Below are 23897 nucleotides of genomic sequence, written 5' to 3' on the forward strand. Positions count from 1 at the left end.
TGAAAACGAAGCAAAATTGTCATGTCGTTGAAAAAACATGGAAACTTTGGGTATAAATGAACAATTAAGACTAGGAATATTTCCTAATAAACAAGTAAAGAGAATATACAATGTAAACAGTACAGTGGTGTGAATTTCTCGGCGTACCTTGCTGAGTAAAACAGATGACCATCAGCTCCTGACTCACATCTCCAGACCGGCGAACAGGAATCAGGAACTCTCCGACGTCTTCCTCAACGGAGTACGTAGCTGAAGGGATGAACACCGTGGACTCTAAAAATGAATAAATAAACAAAACCACAACATTAAAAGCTGCAGACAGCTCAAAGATGTTTAAAAGCAGTACTTTGCCAATACAATAGAATCATTCTGCAGGTTTTAACGCTTAACAACATTCGAAAACTACTTAACTTTCTTCATGTGTACAATGTTAAAACTTGTGAACAAGGCACAATGTGCATTGGATCATGAAAGCGAAATCAATATCCTTCTAGAGGTACAACAACATAATAAACTCTACTGGCCAGAAAATTCAGCAAATCTGATGTTAATCATTTTCAGCCCTTTCCTCTAGGTATTGTGGAACTGAACAAAGATGGAGAAGATAAGTTTGAAAGTAAGATTTTTTTAAGCCCTTGCCGCTATTGTACTGTATGAACCAGGGCCGGTGTGAATGTCAGAATATTTTTATGCTAATGTGGCCGCAGCTCCCTGGTTGTGTGTGTTTGTAACCTTTGCTTCAAATATACACTTGTAGCATAAATATTTTCAGCTTCCCACAGGCTTGTGACCTTCACAAACACAATAATGGGTATATAGACCTGAATATACAATGTCTAACTGCAGATTTCAGTGGTTATGACTACAAACAAAACACAATTTTTTTTTTTTAATTTGACAAAGAAAACCAAGAGCATGTTTCATTTCAAACATTTGAGCAAACATTTCTTCTTGTGTGTGTTTGCAATAGAAGGCCTGAACGGTGAAAAAAGCTACAACAAAAATGTTTGTTCCAGTGTGTTTATTTGTCCACCCATTCATCCATTCATCCATCCATCTCACCAATCCACCCATCTCACTTCCTACCTAACAATCCCTCCATCCAATTACCTACCTGCCCTTCACCTACCTACCCAACCATCTATCCATATAACTACCTACCCAACCATCCCTCGATCCAATCACCTACCTGCCCGTCCATCCACCTACCAACCCGACCATTCATCCATCCCTCCAACCCCCACCTACCCAACCAACAAACCATCCCTCCATCCATCTATATATCCAGTCACCTACCCACACATCCTTTCAAATACCTTCCCAATCATCCATCCATACACCCATCTATTCATCCATCCATCCATCCATCCATCCATCCATCCACCTACTGTACCCACCCACCCATCCATCCATCCATCCATCCATCCATCCATCCATCCATCCAATCACCTACCTACCTACCCACCCATCCATCCGGCCATCCATCCATATTATTGCCAAATCCATCCATCCATCCATCCATCCATCCATCCATCCATCCATCCATCCATCCTCACTTCCTACCCAACAATCCCTCCATATCACTACCTACCTAACCAGACCTCCATCCAATCACCTACCTACCCATCCGATCACCTACCTACCCAACCATCGATCCATACACCCATCCATCCACCCATCCATCCATCCATCCATATTTTGCCAAATTAAGTCATATAAAACATAGTCAGCATAAGCTCAGGATCAAGTGTGATATACAGAAGCGGTTTACTTATTACTTTAATATGTGCACTGAAATTAATGTAAGTGTTTCTGTAAATGTTCAATTATATTAAACTGAATTAAATTATGTATCACATAATTTGCTCAAATGTTCCACTATTAATTCCTTTTCCCCGACCCTTTCTTCATTATTTTTCCCTGTTCCACCACTAATCTGATCACTTTCAGCCAAAAAAAAAAAGGAATCCGCAGAACATCTATCCTCTCTACATGAGATGAAAACCGCCTCCTTATCATCTCAATTAATCTGACTTAAAAATGATGATTTCATTTCCCCTAAGACAGCACGGACTACCATGACTTCAATTGAGCCTGTTGGAGATTCCACTGATATTTTAAACTACTGAACACAAACCACTGTTTATACTTTAATGTGTGGTGGCCATTTTCTTCTCAATAGATAGAATCTGCAGGACCCCTGAAATGAAAGATGTTTGTCTTTTGCAAGTAAAGTTCTATCACTTTAAAGTCTGGTTACTCTAAAAAGTGAAAAGAACATCGCATTTAAATATTGCATACTGAATGCAGCACATAACCATCACAGACATCTTAACAGCCTTTATCTAATTGTGAAATGAACTGATTAGGATTATTGGCATGTGCTGTAGATAATTAACAGCATGAACACAAAAGCTGGACTGTGTAAGGGAATCGCACTTAAGGTTTTTAGCACTTTCTTTGTTAAACTGGTTTGCTATTCAACACACGTTTTCTTTTAAGGTAGGTAGCAGAGGCAAAATTATATAAAACATTTGAGATATTCTGGTGAAATATATTTATGGTTTTCCACCCACTAGCTTGCTCTCCTACAAACCAGAGAGAAAGAACAGACAGATTACATACTGTGTCATTCGGTTTTATTTATATAGCGGCTTTCCACATTGTGACAAAGTAGCTTTAAAGAAAATATAAATTTATAGTAAAAAATAATACTTTTATTTTATTACCAATGAGCAAGCCAAAAGCAACGGTGTTGAGGAAAAAACTCCCTGAGGCGACATAAGGAAAAAACCTTGAGAGGAACCAGACTCAAAATTGAACCCATCTTCACCGGAGTGTGTGAAATCGTTACTATCGTTACCTACTACAATTGCATACTATATGGTCAAAAAGTGCAATTCTGTAACCAGGAAATTAATTCTAGCTCTAACAAAGTCTTGTTGGAGTTCACTTCTTGAGACTTGAGTGGAAAAGTGTTTGTGGCGATTCCATTCCAAATCCATTTCTCTGGTTTCTAAGTGGTTTCTAAGCAATCCCAAATATTAATAGGCTGCTCATGAAAATATACATGGACATATGCTTGCTTAGAGACATGCAATCCCACCACAACTTTACACACTCATACACACTCAGAGGAGAGCACTATGCGCCTGTGTACACCAACGATTAGCAAGGGAGTTATTTTGCCATCTTTGGGTGTCTTTGCCAGCAGACTCTAGGCCATGGAATGCAACGGCAACATCAGGACTGATTTTGATTTCACGACAAGAGGGTGAATATTTTTAATATAAGAAATACTGAACCCTTTATTTTCCCCACCGGTAGTCATAGTGACATTCGACCAACATACCTATACTACGGTGGCCGAGAAGTGCAAAACACATTAACAAATCAGAAAACACAACGACAAGTCAGACAGCCCAGAAACGGTAGTGTATCGTTTTTGAATGGAAACTTACCGATTATTGGACAAGACACCTGTCACTCAAGATATACAGGTATGGAATCTTATGTGTAATGTGTAAAGTTCTCCGTTTAAATATAAGAAAATAACAGAATTAATCCACAGTAATCGACAGTAATCCATTCCATCCATCCATTCCAACTTTTCTCTGCGGCAGACTGTTGAACTTCATGTATACCTTGAGTGACAGGTGTCTTGTCCAATCACAAACTATACCAACCGCTTCCGGGTTGTCTGAAATGCCGTTGTGTTTTCTGATTTGTTAATGTGTTTTCTGATTTGTTAATGTGTTTCTGATTTGTTAATGTGTTTTCTGATTTGTTAATGTGTTTTCTGATTTGTTAATGTGTTAAACTTGTTAAACTTACCGATCATTGGACAAGACACCTGTCATTAAAGATATACAGGTGAATGAAATGTGTCTCGTCCGATGATGGTAAGTTTTCATTCACAAACTATACAAACCGCTTCCGGGTTGTCTGACTTTCTTAATGTGTTTTGGGATTTGTTAATTTGTTTTGGGATTTGTTAATTTGTTTTGCACTTCCTGGACACCGTACTATACACTTCTCTATGTAGAAAGGAAAGAAAAAGCATTGGTTGTTGCCCAAGAAGCTTATGGAATGCTCCAAATTATAAAGAGAAGAACTGGTAACACTTTTCCTCAGTGGAGCATTAAGTAAATCAGTAAGTATCTGATTCAGTTTCTTCATAATCAAGCTTTAATGATGTTCTTTTGTCTAATGCCTGCCATTTCCACTCTGCATAGAGCTGTCAGAGTAAATGTATCATACTTTTATCTCTCTATAACATCCAAACACAACTGTTAAAGTCATGGAAAAAAAGTCATTACACAGATTAGGACGTTTTTTCCGACTGAGAACGGTCTTTTTTTTTTCTAGGTCCTTGTTTATTTTTCATATTAAAGTTAAGTTTAAAGACTAAAGTTATTAACTGAAAAAATAAAGGATCACAAAGGCTATTTTTAGGAGGAGATTATTCAGAGAGCAACACTGTTTATACTCAGACAAAAACTCATTATAAGATGCTGATGAGGTTTTACAAAAATGTCACAGTATCTACTCAGTAAAAGACTAAATATAATTATAGGCTAAGGTATTCTCTCAGACATGCTTATACGTTGGAGATAATTATCTAAATCAGTCAACACATACTGTAGTAGGAAAAAAAAAAGTAAATAGTTTGGAAGCTTACCGTCTTCAGGGTCGATTATCTCCACTGTAGCTGTCTGGGGGAACTCGAGCGCACCCATCACAGGCTCAGACAGAACAATCTGGAAGGTTTCTGTCTGCTCGTACAGGTGGTCATCGAGGATCCGAACCTTCCAGGTGGCAGTGGTCTGGCCTGGGTTGAACTGGACCTGTTTCTGGGCTTTGCCACGAAAATCTTTGTCTTTCTCTGCTGTGCCATCTTTAGTTCCAATACCTTTAAGGGAAAAAAGATTGATATAATGGGTATGAATAGGAACCAATATTAGTCAACAGGTAAAAGGCCCATTTTATACATTGTGCAAAGAAAAAAAAAATGTTTTATCACAAAATCAAATTTTGTTTTGGCTGCACAAGCCTGTTTTTTTCTCATGGTAAACTAACAGCCCTGAGGACAAACATCTGCTATAACATATTGTCGCGTCAAAGGAAGAACCAGAAAGAACGAGTTAAACAAAATGATCTCTGAAACCTACTGCTGAGTTTCTGGCCAAACCACCACAACCCAATATGAGATGGTCTGGATTTGACTCAGAACGTCCATTGGGGTTTGGTGAACATGGACGACTGACAAGAGCTCCATCGTGCCAGCTGGATCACGGTAGGGGTGCCAAGCTTTCTCTGACAGCTGGCAGGACCATGCGCAGCATGGGCACCGTGGTAATTAAACCAGTTGCCTAGCTTACAGCAATGGTCACTTGCAAAATCACAAACAAGTAAACTTCAACTAGAAAGTCAAATAAATGAACACTAGACGTGAGTCTTTCTGTTTGAGATTAATTCAGAAGGACAGAACGTGGGCAGGAAAGAAAGGTTGCTAGAGAGACAGGAGATTTAGGAGGCGTACTATTATACAGTACTATTGCACACATGAAGAATTTGGAGTCCAAAAAAAAAAAAAATAGAGAACCTATACTTTGAAGAAAAGGGAAAAAAATGCTTTGATATGGAAAAACAGACACGGGAGAGAGGATGAGTCCTGCCTCTATCTGCCCACACATGTGCCTGGATAAAACTAAATTAGCCCAACAGGGCCTGAAAAAAGGGTCTTCTGTTTGAAGAGAAAGAGGAAATGACTGCTTTCAAATTATATCTTCTTCACAGCAGGAGAACCGCAGAAGAACTTCAGAGGGGCAAGCAGCAGGTCAATAAAGGTTTAAAAATAAACAATCCTGGTTTCCATTCAGAGTGAAGGAAAGAATTATCGGCAGGTAAATCTAACCCGAGTAGAAAAGTGCAGGGCTACCTGCAGATATGCTGAAGATTCAGACCTGCTCCAAGAACCGGCTGTTATTTTCTCACAGCTGCATGCAAAGATTTGGCTCTGCGTGTCCACCCAAATTGAAATTTAATGGGCTAGTTGCTCAGACTTTATAAAGAGCCTTCACTTTTTATTTGATCAGTTTATACTTTAGAGGTTAAGACCTTTTTTACAAACTCTTTCAACTTTGACTGAATAAACATTCGCACTACTATCCCGACTTATTATTCTACAACTCAGTAAGGATAAAAGAAATCCTTTTTCCAGCTCCACACTAGAGATTTTAAAGGCATCTGAACTTTTTTTTTCACACTTTCTAAATACCCACTCAGTAAAACCAGCAACTAGCTAAACTTACTTTTCATTTTGGATGGTTGGTGAATTGAACGAATGATTTGCTTGAATGGTGATGAAGTAGTGGATCTTGCCTATTGACCAGAAGGTCCTGAATTCAAGCCTCAGTATTGTCAAGCTGAACGTCGCTGTACTTTACCTGTGTGTGTGAAGATGCCAATGGTGCTAGTTAACTGGAGTCTCTGAAATTCTTATAGATCCAAACAAGCACAAATAAGAAATTTGTGCAGTGGCATCAGCAGTAAGAGTTTGTCAGGTCGAAGCTGACAAGCATAAGCTGCACTCTAAACCCCATAAGATACACTTAATGAGGAAAGTTTATTTATTTATTTATGATATTCTGTGATCCTTGAGTAAGCCACTCTTTTCCGGAGGGAATCAGAATGTTCAGCGCTTGTTCCTTTTACCTAGACTTTCTCTTCCACTGCCCGCGAAACTTGGGTCATTAGCATCGCCTACCCTAGGACACGCTGCTTAGCACTCCCTTTCATTTACAGTTGAACTTTCAGCTCTTTATTTCATACAGTGTAAGATAACTCCAGCATCAAAAAAAAAAAATGTTTGTGCCTTTTAAATGGAGCAATTGCGGGATATTAAATCTTGCGTTATCCCTGATGTCACCAGATGGTAGAAAATGTCAAACTCTGCGGTTTCCAATCGAAGAAATCACTGAATCCATCTAATTAAACACTTTTCATAGGAAACGCCACATATACACTACATGTTAACGGTTGCCATTACTATAATTAGGAGACAATGGGAGAAATTGCTCAGTAATGAGGCCATTTTTTGGCCAGTCTAGCAGCTGGCATCTTTTCTTGTTTAAAGTCAATATTTTACTTTTGTTAACATTTCTTGGCAATTTAAATCACATAGCCAACATTTGGGAATTGAAATAAGAGAAAAGCGGTTCAGACTAGCTAAATCTTGCCCTCTGTCCCAAATAAAAAATCTCCTGAATCTTAGAGAAAAGAAGTATTTTAATTCATAAGTTGTCCGAAAGTTGGTTATCACCATAGAAGATCCTAGTAAAGCCCCATTAGGAGAACCCTGAGAAACCAGACTGACCAATGGCACAAAGGGCTTGGGAACTAGATAGGAACATGAAAAAAGGCATTTCATGAGCCTCAGATCTTCAAGTCAGTGACCTTTCAGAAAAACACCAATAGATGAAAATAAAAAAAAAAGAAAAGAAAAAAGTGGCCTCCTTGGGGAACGCTAAAAGGTTTAAATTAGGAACTGTTTATAAAGCTTAAAATTCTTACCACCCAAAGAACCTAGACCTATGAATACATTCATAACATCTGTCAATTATAATTTCGTCGCTGTCGGGCGGAAACCTCGTATGTCCAAGTTTGGTCAATTTCATATTTCTTCACATATCGATGCTATTGGTCAGTCCCCACGTGGGTCTGTTTAAGTTATTAACCAATCTAAAGTCTTGAAAATAGCTTGAGCGCAAATCTCATAACTCCATTGGACACTTCATCTGTCCACCTCTTCCTCACTCCGTGTGAGAGCTTCGCGGCATATTTCTCCTGAAGAAGAGTCGCAACGAATCAACACGTCTTCTGAGGTAAATGTCTTCAAAACACTGGGCTCAAAGAAAAAAAAATCTTGATCCCCGCTAGTTCTGGTGCTCGTCTGAGGACAGGAATTTAGCGCAAGACAATCCGCTGCAACGTGGACTAAACCCTGTGCACTGCAGATAAGGTACAGCATTTTTTTAATTTCCTGAAAAATAACGGTTTTGGAGATACGAGGATTCCGCCTGACAGCGACGATATGGTGGTGATGTGGTAGCCTAGTGGTTAACGTATTGGACCACTGCTCAGAAGGTTGTGAGTACAAATACCACAGAATGGACCACTGTGGGCCCCTGAGCAAGGCCCTTAACTATCAATAGCTCTTTTAATAAATAAGGGAGTCTGCCAAATGGCAGAATTGTATTGAAAGAATAAACTTGTAATAACTTCCGAGCAATATTTATAATGCATCAAAGACATTAGATAATACATCATACTGCTTCACTGATACCAAAGAAATTGATCAGAAATCCATTTAGTAGAAGTAGTGTTCAGGTTTAATTGTATTATTTGTGTTAATAGAACTAACATCAAACTTCAGGTGAAATAAGAAACAACAGTATGGATCATCCTGCTACCCAAAAATAATCCACACCATGGTGGCGTGATACGGACAAATCTACAGCGGAGGATTAAAGGAACTTGCATCACAGTAATTTTACAACGATTAAAATGATCATTTATTAATCAATGACATCACTTTTTATTAAAATTTATAGTTACATGTAAGGTTATAGAATTTTAGGCCATTTCACAGACTCCCTTATACAATTATTCTCTCATATTTATCTCTGAGAATTTATCTAAATATCTAGATCCTTTATTTTTATAATTTGTCCAGCAGTGGCAGTTTATTCACAATAGCTTTAGATTGTGTGTCAGCTTTAGTTGTCCATCATACATGTCCCTGTGAATAAGCTATAAATGATAATGCAATAAAACAAACACATCAATATGAATATATACAGTACATATCAGAACTACAGATAGAGTTGCACACAATTATAAATAATAAATAAATAATAATAAATAAATACACAAAATTAATGAGCTGAGAATTTAAAAACCGTGCCATAACATTTATTATGTACAAACCCGATTCCAAAAAATGTCGGGACACTGTACAAATTGTGAATAAAACAGAATGAAATGATGTGGAAATGTTGATTTTAACTTTCATGGCATCAACACATCTCAAAAAAGTTGGGACAAGGCCATGTTTAACATTTTTATATGTTATCTATATTCTATTGTGAATAAAATATACGTTTATGAGATTTGTAAATTATTTCATTCTTTTTTTATTCACACTTTGTACAGTGTCCCAACTTTTTTGGAATCGGGTTTGTACATAAACCATAAACAATTAGAACGATGTAATGTATATAATGCCTAGAGTGGATGCAATATAACAATATTAATGGCCGGTAGTTTTATTAACAAAGCAAACGATGGGTAAAATGGTGAATATGAAGTTTACTTACTGACAAACGAGGTCTCGCCGAGGTAACCCCTCCGTCTCAAGACCACCTCCAAGAACTTGGCCTCCTCATCCACCATGTAATACTCTTTCTCCAGAGAGATCCAAGCCCAGGTCAGCCTGAACTGCTGGTTTTTCAGCTTATTTCCTCCTGCACACAACCACAATCATACTTGATTTCATGCTGACACTGTTCTTGTTACACTAATCAGGAATTGACACTTCTCGCCTACAAAAAAAAGGCACCTCAGGCGTGTTGCAATTAGAGCGAAGGCCTGTGATGAATCCGTCATTACAGGAGCTGACAGCCAGGAGAAAGAAATGACATTTTTGGGTAATGCTATGCTTATAATCTCACATGAGGTGGTGATAAAATGTTCTCTGGCAAACTCCAACCTCTAATATTAGCCGTTTAGCTTCATTTTTGGTGACGGCCCAAAAGGCGCTTAATGTTTCAGATAAGTTTTGCATGGATCGACTTATTCTTTGAAGTATGGCATGAAATGTAACCCACTTTAAAACAAGTTACTAGAGCTAGAGTGTACTTTCTGTTCCGATATGCACTTGATTTGAGTGCCGTTACACAGCGCAGGGAGATGATTTAGGTCTATGTGCTCAATGGAAATGGAGAAAAAATTAAAATCTGCTTCCAATCTGCATTTCTTTATTTATATATATATAAAAAAAAAAAAAATCATATAAATATTGATCGATCACATGCTGCCATTAAAGCAAAGGCAGACCGTACCAAACTCGAAACAACTGTAAAAATCATTGTGTTCTGTAATGTAACCAGAGCCAAACATATAAATCAGAGGCACAACAGTAGGAAACACATCAAAATTAAACACTAAAAATTCCTCACACGCAACAGACACCTCATTTTAACATCAACTGATTGCGTTGACCTTTATTATAAGCTCCCGGTGCAGAGCGCTTAGCTACACAGGTTGCTCGTGATCGTTAGCAGGTCACGTGACTACAACATAGCCTATCTCTGCTAGGAACTCAATAAAACTCTAGAAAGCATCGCTTCTCCGAGGAGTCCTTGAAAATGTCATGCATACGATACGGATATGGATTTTATAGATTGGGAGACAATAGAAAAGACTGAGCACGTCTTGCAGTGTCTTTATTCTGAGGAAATTCCCAAAGGATATAATGGAAGTTTTACCAGCAGGTCAATATGGCAAGGATATAAACTGTATACTGTATATATTACCTGGGGTTATTTCTACTGCTTATTTTGAAGAAGGAAAAAATACAGAATGCTCATGCAGTGTGAAAAAAATGACCAACGTGACCGATTCAAACAGGACTAAAGTCCCCAAAGATAATAATTCTGTTAACCGGTGTAAAAAACGAATCCAGTCTGAATAAGGTTTTGGTCTTTGAACATTTCCACTCATGGAAGAATGATCCACTCGATCGACCTGGCCAGCTTGAGGAAAACGAGATAGCGAGCAGAAAATGAACAGAGATTGACAGACGCCCTTCTGGATATATTGTTCCAGGCTATTAGTGGACCATAGACTGTGAGTTTGGCAGCACTACACAGGAACTAACCTCCCAGCATCCCCCTAGTGTCCTCCTTTGGCTGTCATGCTCGGTAAACCGGTCACGTCTCACTATGCCCATTTCCCTTTCATGAAAAGGGCGAGGCACAGACGTTCGGCCTGCCGTGTCTGGGTGTTTTAATGCTCATGTCTGTGTGTGTGTGTGTGTGTGTGTGTGTGTGTGTATAAATACTGGCTGATGGCACCTGTTTTATGTGGTCAGATTGATTCCCTATGAGGGATTCGTTTTGAAAGAGCTGTTCGTGACACATGGTGTGTCTATAGTGTAGGCACAAAGAGGAGGAAAAAAAAAAAAAAAAACAGCAATGAAAATAATTCCATGAAGTACATGATGAGTGAAATGCAACATCCTAAACTGCCATAATTACGTTTTGGAATCAACTCAAGTGGTTGTCCTTTTTTCTTAAAAGTTTTAGAGGCAGCTCGTCGATCAATCCTGCTCAACAAATCTGTGAATGAGGTGATCAAACCTGAGCTTGTATGAGAAAAGTCTCATGGAAAATAAGATGAAAGTGCTCTCTCTGTCTAAAGCACCCCCAACCTCAGACAACAGAATAAATCTGCGAGGGTTAAAAGGTTCGGTCACAGAAGACGGGAACTACCTGGCTTACCTTCAAAGACTGCGATTTGTAGAATAATTGCTTTTGTCAACAGACTTTTGATGAAAGAGAATGTGAGATTCCCAGAACACAAAGATTTTTCGACTGTTACATTGGTTGCTGTCAGAAATACAGAACGTAGGAGAAATGAGTTTAAATAGCAGTTGTACGGCTGGTTGTGAAATCCTGCCGAATGTCATGGTGCCTGAGTTCTGGCACACAGCCAAAAATTACACACAAGTCAGGTATTAAATCTTTTTTTTTTTTTTTTTTTTTACCTGTAACTTATTTTGACCTAGGGGGCACGGTGGCTTAGTGGTTAGCACGTTCGCCTCACACCTCCAGGGTTGGGGTTCGATTCCCGCCTCCACCTTGTGTGTGTGGAGTTTGCATGTTCTCCCCGTGCCTCGGGGGTTTCCTCCGGGTACTCCGGTTTCCTCCCCCGGTCCAAAAACATGCATGGTAGGTTGATTGGCATCTCTGGAAAAATCCCCTAGTCTCTAGTGTGTGATTGTGTGAGTGAATGAGTGTGTGTGTGTGTGCCCTGCGATGGGCTGGCACTCCGTCCAGGGTGTATCCTGCCTTGATGCCCAATGACGCCTGAGATAGGCACAGGCTCCCCGTGACCCGAGGTACCCGTTGATAAGTGGTAGAAAATGAATGAATGAACTTATTTTGACCTTCGCTTTAAGAAACAATGATTGTATTTCACCAAAATGTTCAAAAATATACTTTCCTTTCTTGCCGAAGCCAAGTTCCAACAAATCCTGTTGAGTAAGGAGACAGTTTAAAGCGGCATAAAAGAAAAATACTTCTGCCTTAATGAGTCTTATACCTTCTAGCTAAAGCTGGATTTACATCGTATGTGTACGTATACATTTGGCCTGATTTTGCTGATCACACATCATAATGGATAAACTTTGGTTCAGGAGTAAAGACTAGTAGTCTGTTATTAGAAGTATTAGAACTCGTAATGTGATGTTCAGGATGTGCAGGAAAGTATTTTGAGGTGTTCCAGTTACAAAGCCAATTGCACAGCCAATAGGGCAGAACATCTCCTCACACTGCACCTCACACCATTAGAGCAACCAGCACTGCTCGACTGATCCCATCATCTCTCAGGGTAAATGGTAGGCATACAGCAAGACTCTTTTCTGTTCTGGCACCGAGGTGGTGGAATGAACTTCACCTAGATGTCTGAACACTGGCGATTCATCTTCAAACGATGGGTGAAGACCTACTACTTCCTGAAAGACTTAAACTAGCACTTTTTTTTATGCTTTAAAAACAACAACAACAAAAACATCCCTGAACAGAGTTTTAGGTTGATGGTATCCTAAGTCTGTGACCTAGTCAACCAGTGTTAATGTATTCATCGATAAAGACTTAAAAGCACTTTTGTACTTTTCTCTTTATAAGGACGTCTACTAAATGACGTAAACGTGAAAGTAAAGAATATAGTAGCTATCTTTGTCGTTTAATCTGCCTTGACGAACATACTAGCACACAGTCTGTTACGAAATCCTTACTTGGATCATCTTGATGAGCATGTTGTAGCATAACGTACAGTATGTTCATCAGCCGCATCAATACAGTTTAGAATAGAACAAGTCAAAACATCCACTGTACTCTCACTTGGCCATTGAATTGTTGTCGAAATGGCTAAATGTTTGCTTGACCTTCCATCCATCTATTTTGACGTGACATACGGCTAAGTACGGTGACCCGTACTCAGAATTTGTTCTCTGCGTTTAACCCATCCAAAGTGCACACACACAGCAGTGAACACACACACACACACACACCGTGAACACACACCCGGAGCAGTGGGGGAGGTTCGGTGCCTTCTTCAAGGGCACCTCAGTCATGGCCGGCCCGAGACTCGACCCCACAACCTTAGGGTTAGGAGTCAAACCATTAGGCCACGACTTCCCCCTTAAATTTCGCATATCCCAGGTTATGGGGTCAGAGCGCAGGTAGGACGGCACCCCTGGAGCAGGTGAGGTTAAGGACCTTGCTCAAGGACCCAACGTTGATGCCTCAGCAGCTTGTGGACTCGAACCCCGACCTTCTGATCAAGATCCCAGTGCCTTAACCACTGGACCATCATGCCAGGATTCATTCAGTCAAACAGCTCGAAATGCAAAAGTTGTAGATTTCCGACTTCTGTTTGTTCATCTGCCAGTTTCAGCTCTAAACCCACATAAATTCTAAAAACCTTAAACCACCGTTCCTTTAAATATCGAGCCATTTCAGACAGACAATTTAAAAACCACGTGATTTGGTATCTATTCGCCTGAACAATTAAATCTCATAATAAACGAGTGCTGTAGATAATAAATGCTAAGAGAAAAATGTCCAGTGTTTATGTTCAGATTAACTAAAAAAGTTCCACATGGATAAGTTCACGCTTCCGTGTTCGACGAAGCTTGGCCGAGGCAGAACTGTAGAGTATTTACCGAGCAGCAGTGTGGGAAGTATACGAGTGCAAGTTTGTGCTGTGTTTGTGAGTGACCTCTAAATCAGGACAGCCACCTCGGCCAAGATAATCTCCTTATACGGGCAACTTGTCTGCTGTAGATGTGCCGTTCAGTGCTCGGACTGGATAAACTCATCGTGCCTGGGTATCCGTGAAGGTCTTCGGTCTCCTTAAAAGCTCTATGACTATTAATGAGCTGGATGGAAGGAAGACTAAAAGAAATATTAAGAGAGAGTTCACCTTAAAGCACAGAACACGCTATCGTTGTTAAGGACCATTTATAGGTATGACCATTTCATACGGTCTAAACACTGGTCGGCGAGCGGGTTGAAATGTATACACAAGCCTCGAAGGCATGGGCTTCATCTGCAGTATATCAGCGTCTACAATACCATGAGTCACGTTCGTTTCACATGCACTGGTCGACACATCTGCATAACCAAGGACGGGTTCAATTATTTATCATTCTCTGGAGCTATACATTCCTCAGAGAGGACAAGGTTTTGTTTTTAACTCTGGATATGTGCAAAGGATAGAAGCTACATACAGTATGGTGGTATTTGATGTATTATTTAACATGAACAATTCATGAAATTTAAATATTAAAATCCTAATACTACAGAATAAATTGTTTATATCATTTTTTTCTTGTTGTTGTTGTTTTTTTTTTCATTTTGAAAACTAACAGGTTCCAGCTGTATTTCACAATCAAAGGATTGTAGTAATGCGCTTATAATTCATTGTTTCCATGGTAACTAATTTACTGGGAATTGTATGTGGTATATTGTACAATATTCTGAAGCGTAATAAACCGATTACGCATACCTTAGAAGACTAAAATAGCTTCTGGGTGATGAGAATGACTCGAATCTACATCACACTGTTGATTGTTTTCCTACTGTAGAACAGCACAGCTCAAGTGTTTTATCCCTTACTTCTCTACCATGTATTATGTATCTTCATTTTCAAATGCACAGGGATTGCAGGGGGAAATTAGTAATTACCAAACTGTGGTGCAAAACAGCTTGTTCCCTGGTGTAATACTTACATAAAGTAAACAAACTGACTCAAGAAACTCGGCATGAACGCTTTAGGCATTTACAGTAGTTCTCAGGTTCCCAGGTTGTTTCTCTAGGTTTTACTGCAATAGGTAAGGAATCACTGACAAACTTCAAAGAGCATTAGGAAAAAGAGCGTGAGAAAAAAAACAAACAAGTATCTGAGTTAATCTATAATTCTGGGTTCATTTTCAGATTTGTCTTTGGTTAATGTCAATCATATCTAACATTGTTCCTCAAATCTCCCAAGAATGCATGGAACTAAACGGAAACAAAGCAAACTCTTTCTTCTCAACAGATCGGTTTTCAATTAACGGTCCAACTAATAGCTATAAAAAGTCCTACTCAATTCAGTAACATGCCTAGCGGTCGTCAGTCACCGTTTCATTCCTTTAAACCTGTCACCATGTACAGCCACTGAATAACTTCACAGCTCCTGTAATTTAACACTTATTTCAAGCTCCACTAAAATAGAATAAAGGGGGAAGTAATGTACCTGAAAGAACCTGACCTCTTTCATACATTCTGCACTAATGTGCTCTTAGATAACATCCCAATAAAGCATGAAATCTATAATAACAATCCAACAACAAAAACATAAAACATCAGCACTGATTTCACGGTCCTTCATGGTTGTTAAGAGACGCTGCTGTGTTTCAGGCCTGCTGACAACCAGCACATGTGGTTCTGATGGTTTGACGAGTTACGAACAGAAGCAGTTCATCGTCTCGTCTCATTTCGAAAGCCCAAGCTTCCCATATTTGGTCGTGAGGGTCCTCTGTGCTCGTTAGTCCCAGACAGAAAGATAGACGAAGCGTATCATTGTGAAGCTAGTCTGACTGTTGAGCACTAAAGGTCTTTCTATTTCAGACCATTTGTATTTCTACCTTAAAAAAATATTATATGTTTGTAAAGCGGGTTGTGATTCTGGTGCTTAATCGAGTGTTGGTGTTGCGTTTTCATTATTCCTGTGAGAAATTAATGGCTATTTAATACTCTAACAACACCGTTATTGGTAATGCAGTTAATAGTTGATGTGATGTTTTTTATTTTAATAGCTAAACATTTAAACATTTTTATCACTAACAATAAATGATGTCACTTAAACGGTCAGGATTTGTGCGTAACTCAAAACAAAGCTACAAAAGTTGAGTTGTTATACAGTCTACTTTCCAGCGATGTTTAAGATCATGTAAAAGTTTAAAACAAAAAAAAAAAAAAAAATATATATATATATATATATATATATATATATATATATATATAAAACAAAATTGGTGTAAACTTAAAGCTCAATGTTGGGTTAGGATTCTCCAGGCCAGTCATCACTTAGCCCGCAAACCGCTAATCCTAACCCAACATTGAGCTTTAAGTTTACACTAATTTTGTTTTAAACTTATATATATATATATATAAAAGTTTAAAACAAATTATATATATATATATATATATATATATATATATATATATATATATATATATATATTTGTTTTAAACTTTTATATATATATATATATATATATATATATATATATAAGTTTAAAACAAAATTAGTGTAAACTTAAAGCTCAATCTTGGGTTAGGATTAGCGGTTTGCGGGCTAAGTGATGACTGGCCTGGAGAATCCTAGGCCAGAGAACTTTTATATATATATACATATATATATATATATATATATATATATATATATATATATATATATATATATATATATATATATATATATATATGTATATATATATAAAAGTTTAAAACAAATATATATATATATATATATATATATAAAAAAGTTTAAAACAAAATTGGTGTAAACTTAAAGCTCAATGTTGGGTTAGGATTAGCGGTTTGCGGGCTAAGTGATGACTGGCGCCATGGTGAAAGTTGAGGGTTTGGAAGCTGATCTGTTTTAATCACATGACAGGAAGTGAGGGAACTGGATAGAGCCGAGATCTAATGTACTATAACGTTAAGCAGCCTAACAGTATTGTGGGAATGTAGGAAGTGAAAACAGACCAACATGCTAGTAAAAAAAAAACAAAAAAAACAACACTCTTAAGATCTCCTGCCAATGATTGGACCTAATGAAGGATATTTATGGGTATTTGAAAACCCAGTCAACTATTAAACTATTTAAGATGCTAACATTTATACTTTAATCACTATTTGGGTGTTTGTGCTGCTATAGGTCTTGAAATACATGGCCAAATATACAGTAAATACACAACTGGCAGTACTGTGATACAGAGAGAAATACTACATGAAGCCTGTAGCACCAGAATGAACACAAACTGGGTATAATGGGTTTACAAATGAAGCCTGTGAAGCACATAATGTTTAACCGCAACATGATACTCTCCTGTGGAGAATCTATTTACTCGTTTTTATTTTCATTCACAGGTATAAAAATCTATCGTACAGATATATGAGCTGACAGATCGGCTGTAACGCGTGTTCACGTACACGGAGTTCATTAGTCTGGTAAGAGTCAGAGTTAAAACAATCACAGAGATGGAATTTAAACCAGCATCAAAAAAAGTGCAAGTCGCTTCTACACGGCTGCAGGCTGAAGCACCGAGCCGTCATTCAGTAAAGCTGACATTCAGCAAAGATTTGGTGTGTAATTAATATTTCTATTCGTAATCTTTATATATTATGTCTGTGAAAACCACAAGAACATGTGGTAGTACTGCGAGAGGAGAAAAAAATAATTGCAGCGATAAAATGGTACATGATTACTCTTACAAATATTCGGATATCAAAATCAGGCGCTTGCTGATGGCACGAAACGTGGGATCAACTCAAATTCTGTTTTTCTTTGTATGCTTTCTGGCATTCATAGAAGCAGCAGTGTGAACCCTCTTTAATGGAAATCTCAAGCATTTCACCTCCTTTGTTTCGTTTGCTTTTTCCTTGGCTCTAACATTACAGCCTACACTACATTTCTCTCCTTCATGCCCCTTTCATCACGAACACTGCTGCTCTGGTTATTTGTTCTATTTGAAAGATTTACCAGTTCTGCTACAAAACAAGCTTTGTAGAAAAATAAGCCTCCAAGCCATGTAGAGGTTTACTGTGTATGGCAAAATGTTGTGTAGAAGTAATGTGATACAAATATGTCTACCAACACAGAATTTAAAGCCGTTTCCATGATTGGTCCTTTTCCCAGGGTCCCTGATGACCTATCAACTTGTGTCATTAGGGGTCCCATCACCAAACATGCTGGAACCTTGTTTTTGATAGGTTCTTCTTCCTGTTGTTGTTGTTGTTCTTCTTCTTCTTCCTGTTGTTGTTGTTGTTGTTCTTCTTCTTCTTCCTGTTGTTGTTGTTGTTGTTCTTCTTCTTCTTCTTCTTCTTCTTCCTGTTGTTGTTCTTCTTCTTCTTCCTTTTGTTGTTGTTCTTCTACTTGTTCTTCCTGTTGTTGTTGCTGTTCTTCTTCTTCCTGTTGTTGTTGTTCTTCTTCTTCTTCCTGTTGTTGTTGTTCTTCTACTTGTTCTTGTTGCTGTTCTTCCTGTGTTTGCTAATGTTCTTCTTCTTCTTCTTCTTCTTCTTGCTGTTCTTCTTCCTGTTGATGTTTTTCTTCTTCTTCTTCTTCTTCTTCTTCTTCCTGTTGTTATTGTTCTTCCTGTTCTTCTTCCTGTTGTTGTTCTTCCTCCTTTTCTTTTTGTATTTCTTCTTCCTCCTGTTGTTGTTCTTCTTCTTCTTCTTCCTGTTGTTGTTTTTCTTCTACTTGTTCTTGTTGCTGTTCTTCCTGTGTTTGCTAATGTTCTTCTTCTTCTTCTTCTTCTTCTTCTTCTTCTTCTTCTTCTTCTTCTTGCTGTTCTTTTTCCTGTTGCAGTTGTTGTTCTTCATGTTGATGTTTTTCTTCTTCTTCTTCTTCTTCTTCTTCTTCTTCCTGTTGTTATTGTTCTTCCTGTTCTTCCTGATCTTCTTCCTGTTGTTGTTCTTCCTCCTTTTCTTTTTGTATTTCTTCTTCCTCCCGTTGTTGTTCTTCTTCTGTTTCCTGTTCTTCATCTGCTTCCTTTTGTTGTTGTGCTTCCTGTTGTTATTGTTGTTGTATTTCTTCTTCTTTTTGTTGTTCTTTTTCTTCCTGTTGTTCCTCCTCTTCTTGTTTGTTTCCCCCTCTTCTTTCCTGTTCACCAAAACTGATTACGCAGGGCAAGCCGTAAGTCTAAGATATGAAATGTGGTAAGTAGGTAGTGCTTCCTCACATTGCACAATTAAGTGAGATGGAGTAAATTGATCTGTTCCATGAAAATGATGTATTTAAATAAAAATAATAAAAGTGCCCTACGGCTTCATTCTGCCTGTAGCTCTTCCCTCTAGGACTCAAAGCTAATTTGCATGATATGAGAAACCTACTTTGGTGAACTGAAGGATTCTCTGCCTTCAAAATCAGCGTCAAAATATTCAGCAGGGTTTAAATATCGACAACTTGTTGAGATTCCCGACCCAATCAAAAACAATCCGCCACACGCCAGTCAGTTCTCGCAAAGCTGAACGTAATTTACTCAAGCAGTTGTACCTCATGTTGGGTTGCCTGGTTTTGCACAAATCTTGAATTGTTTATTTAAGAACATTTGGCCAAGAAGAGTTACAGTTTGAGGTGTTGTCATCTATAAGGGTTGCAGATTATTTTAATGCGTTTATAATCATTTGGATTATAAAGATTATAGTATTTAGACTATAATGCCAATCATTTTGAATACATAATTACTTCAACATGGCCACTACTGGCTTCCAGCAGGCAGTACAGACAGTGTTAGCATTGAAATATTTTCACACAACATAAATGATATGTCCAAGTGGCTAGAATTTAATCCTGTACCTATACCGACCCTTACGAATAAGACAAGACAGCCCTGATTTCTAGATCCTATGGAACATCAAGAGGTGAAAAATGGATTGCTTCTAACCCACAAATGAATCATATACCCAAGGCAAAAGGCAAAACTAGGTCATGATGGGTCTGACATCACTAAGATATAAAGTACACAAATCATCACGTGTTCAAAACAACTCAGCCACCCCTAGTGGTACAGAATGTTCTAGAAATATACTTTTAAAGAGTTTTTTTTTTGTGTGTGTGTGTATATATATACAATATACAGTGTTTATATATATACACAATATACAGTGTTTATATACATATATACGTATATACATATATATATATATATATATATATATATATATATATATATATATATATATATATGTTTATAGAGTTTTTTCAGTGTGTATGTATGTATATATATATTTTTATATATGTAGGTATATGTTTTTTAATGATATTTTTTTGAATATATATATATTTTCATATATATATATATTTTATCAATTTTTTTCAGCATTAGTTCTTTAGTCTTTTGATGCATGCAGCCAGCTTTAGCAGCCTCAGCTTGGGACTTTTCCTCAGAAAAGCTTCGGCTCTGGTGCCAACTGTCAGTAAATTGAACGTGGGGGAAATTGGTATTAGCGCATGCAAGCATTTACAGACAAGATTTTAAAGCTATTCAAGTGTGTACAATAAATTCTGTAATCCAGCTTGTGTTTCTCAAGACAGAAATAAGTGGACCAAGTGTGGAATTCACCCAGCTCCTGTTTCAGGATTGCACCTTTCCACGTGACTGGGTTGAGGAAACACGGACGGGAGAAGAGCGTGGTGAATTCAACTAAAGGTCAGACTTCGATCTGGGTCTTTGCACCATGCTCCAGTGCCTGCACTTCCACCATCGCATGATGACTCCATACCTCACTTATTCGAGGCACTGGCTCAACTCCACTCGCTCAGCCCGGAAATCCATAGGGGAAGTAATTAGCTCTTGAAATGATGGCATTCTGCTTGTCGAAAATCTTAAGATTCAGCATGTTTATTATTAGTTGAGTACTGTGACTATATCTGTGCACTTTCTAATGGGGGGGTTGTGTGTGTGTGTGTGTGTGTGTGTGTGTGGGGTGTGGGGGGGGGGGTGCAAAGCATAGTTTGTACATCTTAAAGAATCTTGGGGAAAAAAAAAAAAAAGTTTTGCAATGATTTCAGGTGACCTCAATCACAAGGATGAGAGACTACATATTTCTTTGTCACGGCTTCGCCTGAAATCGCCTACCGCTGCACTTTACAGAATTGCTTTATCCTTTTAAAAAAAAAGTCCAAAGTTTGTCCACTTATGTTAAAAGATATATTTGGCTCTCTCAGCTTGTCCGGACACTCACAAAGACCTATAAATCACCCCTGAGTACAAGGAAAAGTTGAGTGGTGACATCTCCCCAGGGTAGCTTTTTCATCTAGGAAGGCTAGTATTACTGTCGATTGTGCTTCTCTGTTTAAAACATACCCACGACAGAGAGAGATTTTTATGAAGGTCAGCACTGCCTGGAGATCATTGACACAAAAGAATCCTAAAATCCTGCAATTTAAAGCTTGATCCTATAAGCATTAGCTTGAGAGTATGAACGAACCAACGCTGGAGCCTTTACAATAACTTAAGTTGAAGTGAAGTAAATAAAAGTATTACCTGATCAACCATTACTGAGGAAGAGAACATTTTTATTGTCAGATGTTTCAACTCTCTCGCACACACTCTCTCAGACACACACACTCTCAGACACACACGCTCACATACACTAACAAAGACAATAACAAACAGTACACACAGTCTGTCCTCAAAAACTGACACACTCATTAAAAGATGATGACGATAACAGGTCAGATCTAAATGGGGCACAAACTATTATGCAATGTTTTTTTTTTTTTCCTATATTTGTACGTCTTTCTCTGTTCAGGCTCAGAAATCTAATATTTAAAAGATAAAATATATATTCTGCAAACCTTGTGCACACTGGCCACATTATAAGGAATACCTGTACACTAATTCATATAATTATCCAATCAGCCAATCATGTGGCAGCATTGCTTTGCGGAAGCTACTGAGAATACAGAAGTTAACGTTCTCACCAAACATCAAAATAACGGATGAATACGACATCTTGTTTACTCTGTTGTTGTTTCTGAAAGACTGGCCAAGCACAGAACACGTAAATAAAAAAGAAAAATTATTCATTCATTCATTCATTCATTCATTCATCTTCTACCGCTTATCCGAACTTCCTCGGGTCACGGGGAGCCTGTGCCTATCTCAGGCGTCATCGGGCATCAAGGCAGGATACACCCTGGACGGAGTGCCAACCCATCGCAGGGCACACACACACTCTCATTCACTCACGCACTCACACACTAGGGACAATTTTCCAGAGATGCCAATCAACCTACCATGCATGTCTTTGGACCGGGGGAGGAAACCGGAGTACCCGGAGGAAACCCCCGAGGCACGGGGAGAACATGCAAACTCCACACACACAAGGTGGAGGCGGGAATCGAACCCCGACCCTGGAGGTGTGAGGCGAACGTGCTAACCACTAAGCCACCGTGCCCCCCAAAAGAAAAATTAAATAAAATAAAATAGAAAATTGGTAATTGTATTTAGCTAACAACCTGAAGAGGACGTGTTCTGACCTGGACAAAGCTACGGCTAAAAACAGAGTGACTGGATCCAAATAAAACAAATAATTGAATCAGTCTGATGAAATTGCACTAGATAAATAATATTAATTATATTCTGAAATGAATATAATGGATTCAGAAATAATAACAAGCCTAATCGTTCCAAAAGCTCACAGCCTTAGGTGCTCTTATGCTCTCTTAAAATGCATGGCTAAAAAAGTTCAGCCCCTTGAGTTCAAATAAGCTTTTAAATAAATGTCAAGCATTCACATGTACATTATGTCTAAATTTCATGGTAATCGAGGTCCCATTAAAAACTCTTCGCTGTACCATTTCCTGCTCCTACAGAGCTCGTTAATTACGAGTCCGTCTGAAGCTTTGTTGTTGTTTACGGCATTTCGGAGTTCGGCCTTTCGTCTTTAAAACAAAGTCACTCTTTATCAGCAGAGAGGCTACCTCGCTGTGCCACTCACACATACAGCCTATTGAAGATTACACAGCAAAAGTTCTGAGCTCATTACCAGTCAATTATGCATGACCACTGGGACTCCCACAAGGCCACGCTCAGTGATGGTAACATTAACTAAATACTCCACTAAAGCTTTCAGCTCTTAGCAGAAGATCACAAACACTTATCTATAATACTGCTCCACTTCTCTGCAGCACACGAGCCTTTCAATGAGGGCAAACGTTGAGTTTTTTTTCTATTTTTTTGCGCATCTACTGATCTGCAAGTCGAACAGATTTGTCAAGCTCACTTTCGGTGTTCCGCAGGGGGTGGCCCAGGACGACTTCAGGGACTATGTGCTTATATTGCCAAACAAACACAAACCCCAGAGTCATTTCCAGCAGTCTGCAAGACAGCCTTCACATGGCTGTTAGTCTTGGGGGATTAAGAAATGACATGCCAGTTGCAGTGAAAGTGTCTCTAAAGAAAAAGACACTTCAACTCAAGAAAAAAAAAAATACTTTCAGCTTGGCCATAGCAGCAGTGTGAAAATACGAGGGGGAAAAAAAAAAAACGGGCGGGGGGGGGGGGGGGGGGGGGCTGAGAACACAGAAATATAATGATCCAGTCTGCAACAAAAGGAGAACAAAGATCAGTGGGCTGTGCTTTTTTTTTTGACCATGAATGTCTAGTGTTTGGTAGATTGTCAGGCAGAAGAATGGCAGACTGGCTGCTGAATGCTGGCACTGTGAGGATACTGAGTGAAAATGCTGGGCCCCACTGACCCACAGGCCCAATGCTAATCCTGCCAATGCTGTGCGTGGGGCTCCATTTCTCCTGCAGAATGCAGGCTAAAAGG

At 38.6% G+C, this 23897-nt stretch overlaps 1 protein-coding gene across 1 annotated transcript in view; it reads right to left on the reverse strand.

Annotated features, from left to right (window-relative positions):
- The window catches only part of frem2b (FRAS1 related extracellular matrix 2b), a 113131-nt gene that overhangs the window by 53360 nt on the left and 35874 nt on the right, over positions 1 to 23897 (reverse strand). The window contains exons 3-5 of the mRNA XM_060888077.1: positions 9381 to 9527; positions 4682 to 4912; positions 148 to 273 (exon numbers count right to left, since the gene is read on the reverse strand). Of these exons, the coding sequence (XP_060744060.1) occupies positions 148 to 273; positions 4682 to 4912; positions 9381 to 9527 (504 nt within the window). The remainder of the gene's footprint in view (positions 1 to 147; positions 274 to 4681; positions 4913 to 9380; positions 9528 to 23897) is intronic.

Source organism: Tachysurus vachellii, chromosome 15 (assembly GCF_030014155.1).
Source record: "Tachysurus vachellii isolate PV-2020 chromosome 15, HZAU_Pvac_v1, whole genome shotgun sequence".
Lineage (NCBI taxonomy): Eukaryota > Metazoa > Chordata > Actinopteri > Siluriformes > Bagridae > Tachysurus > Tachysurus vachellii.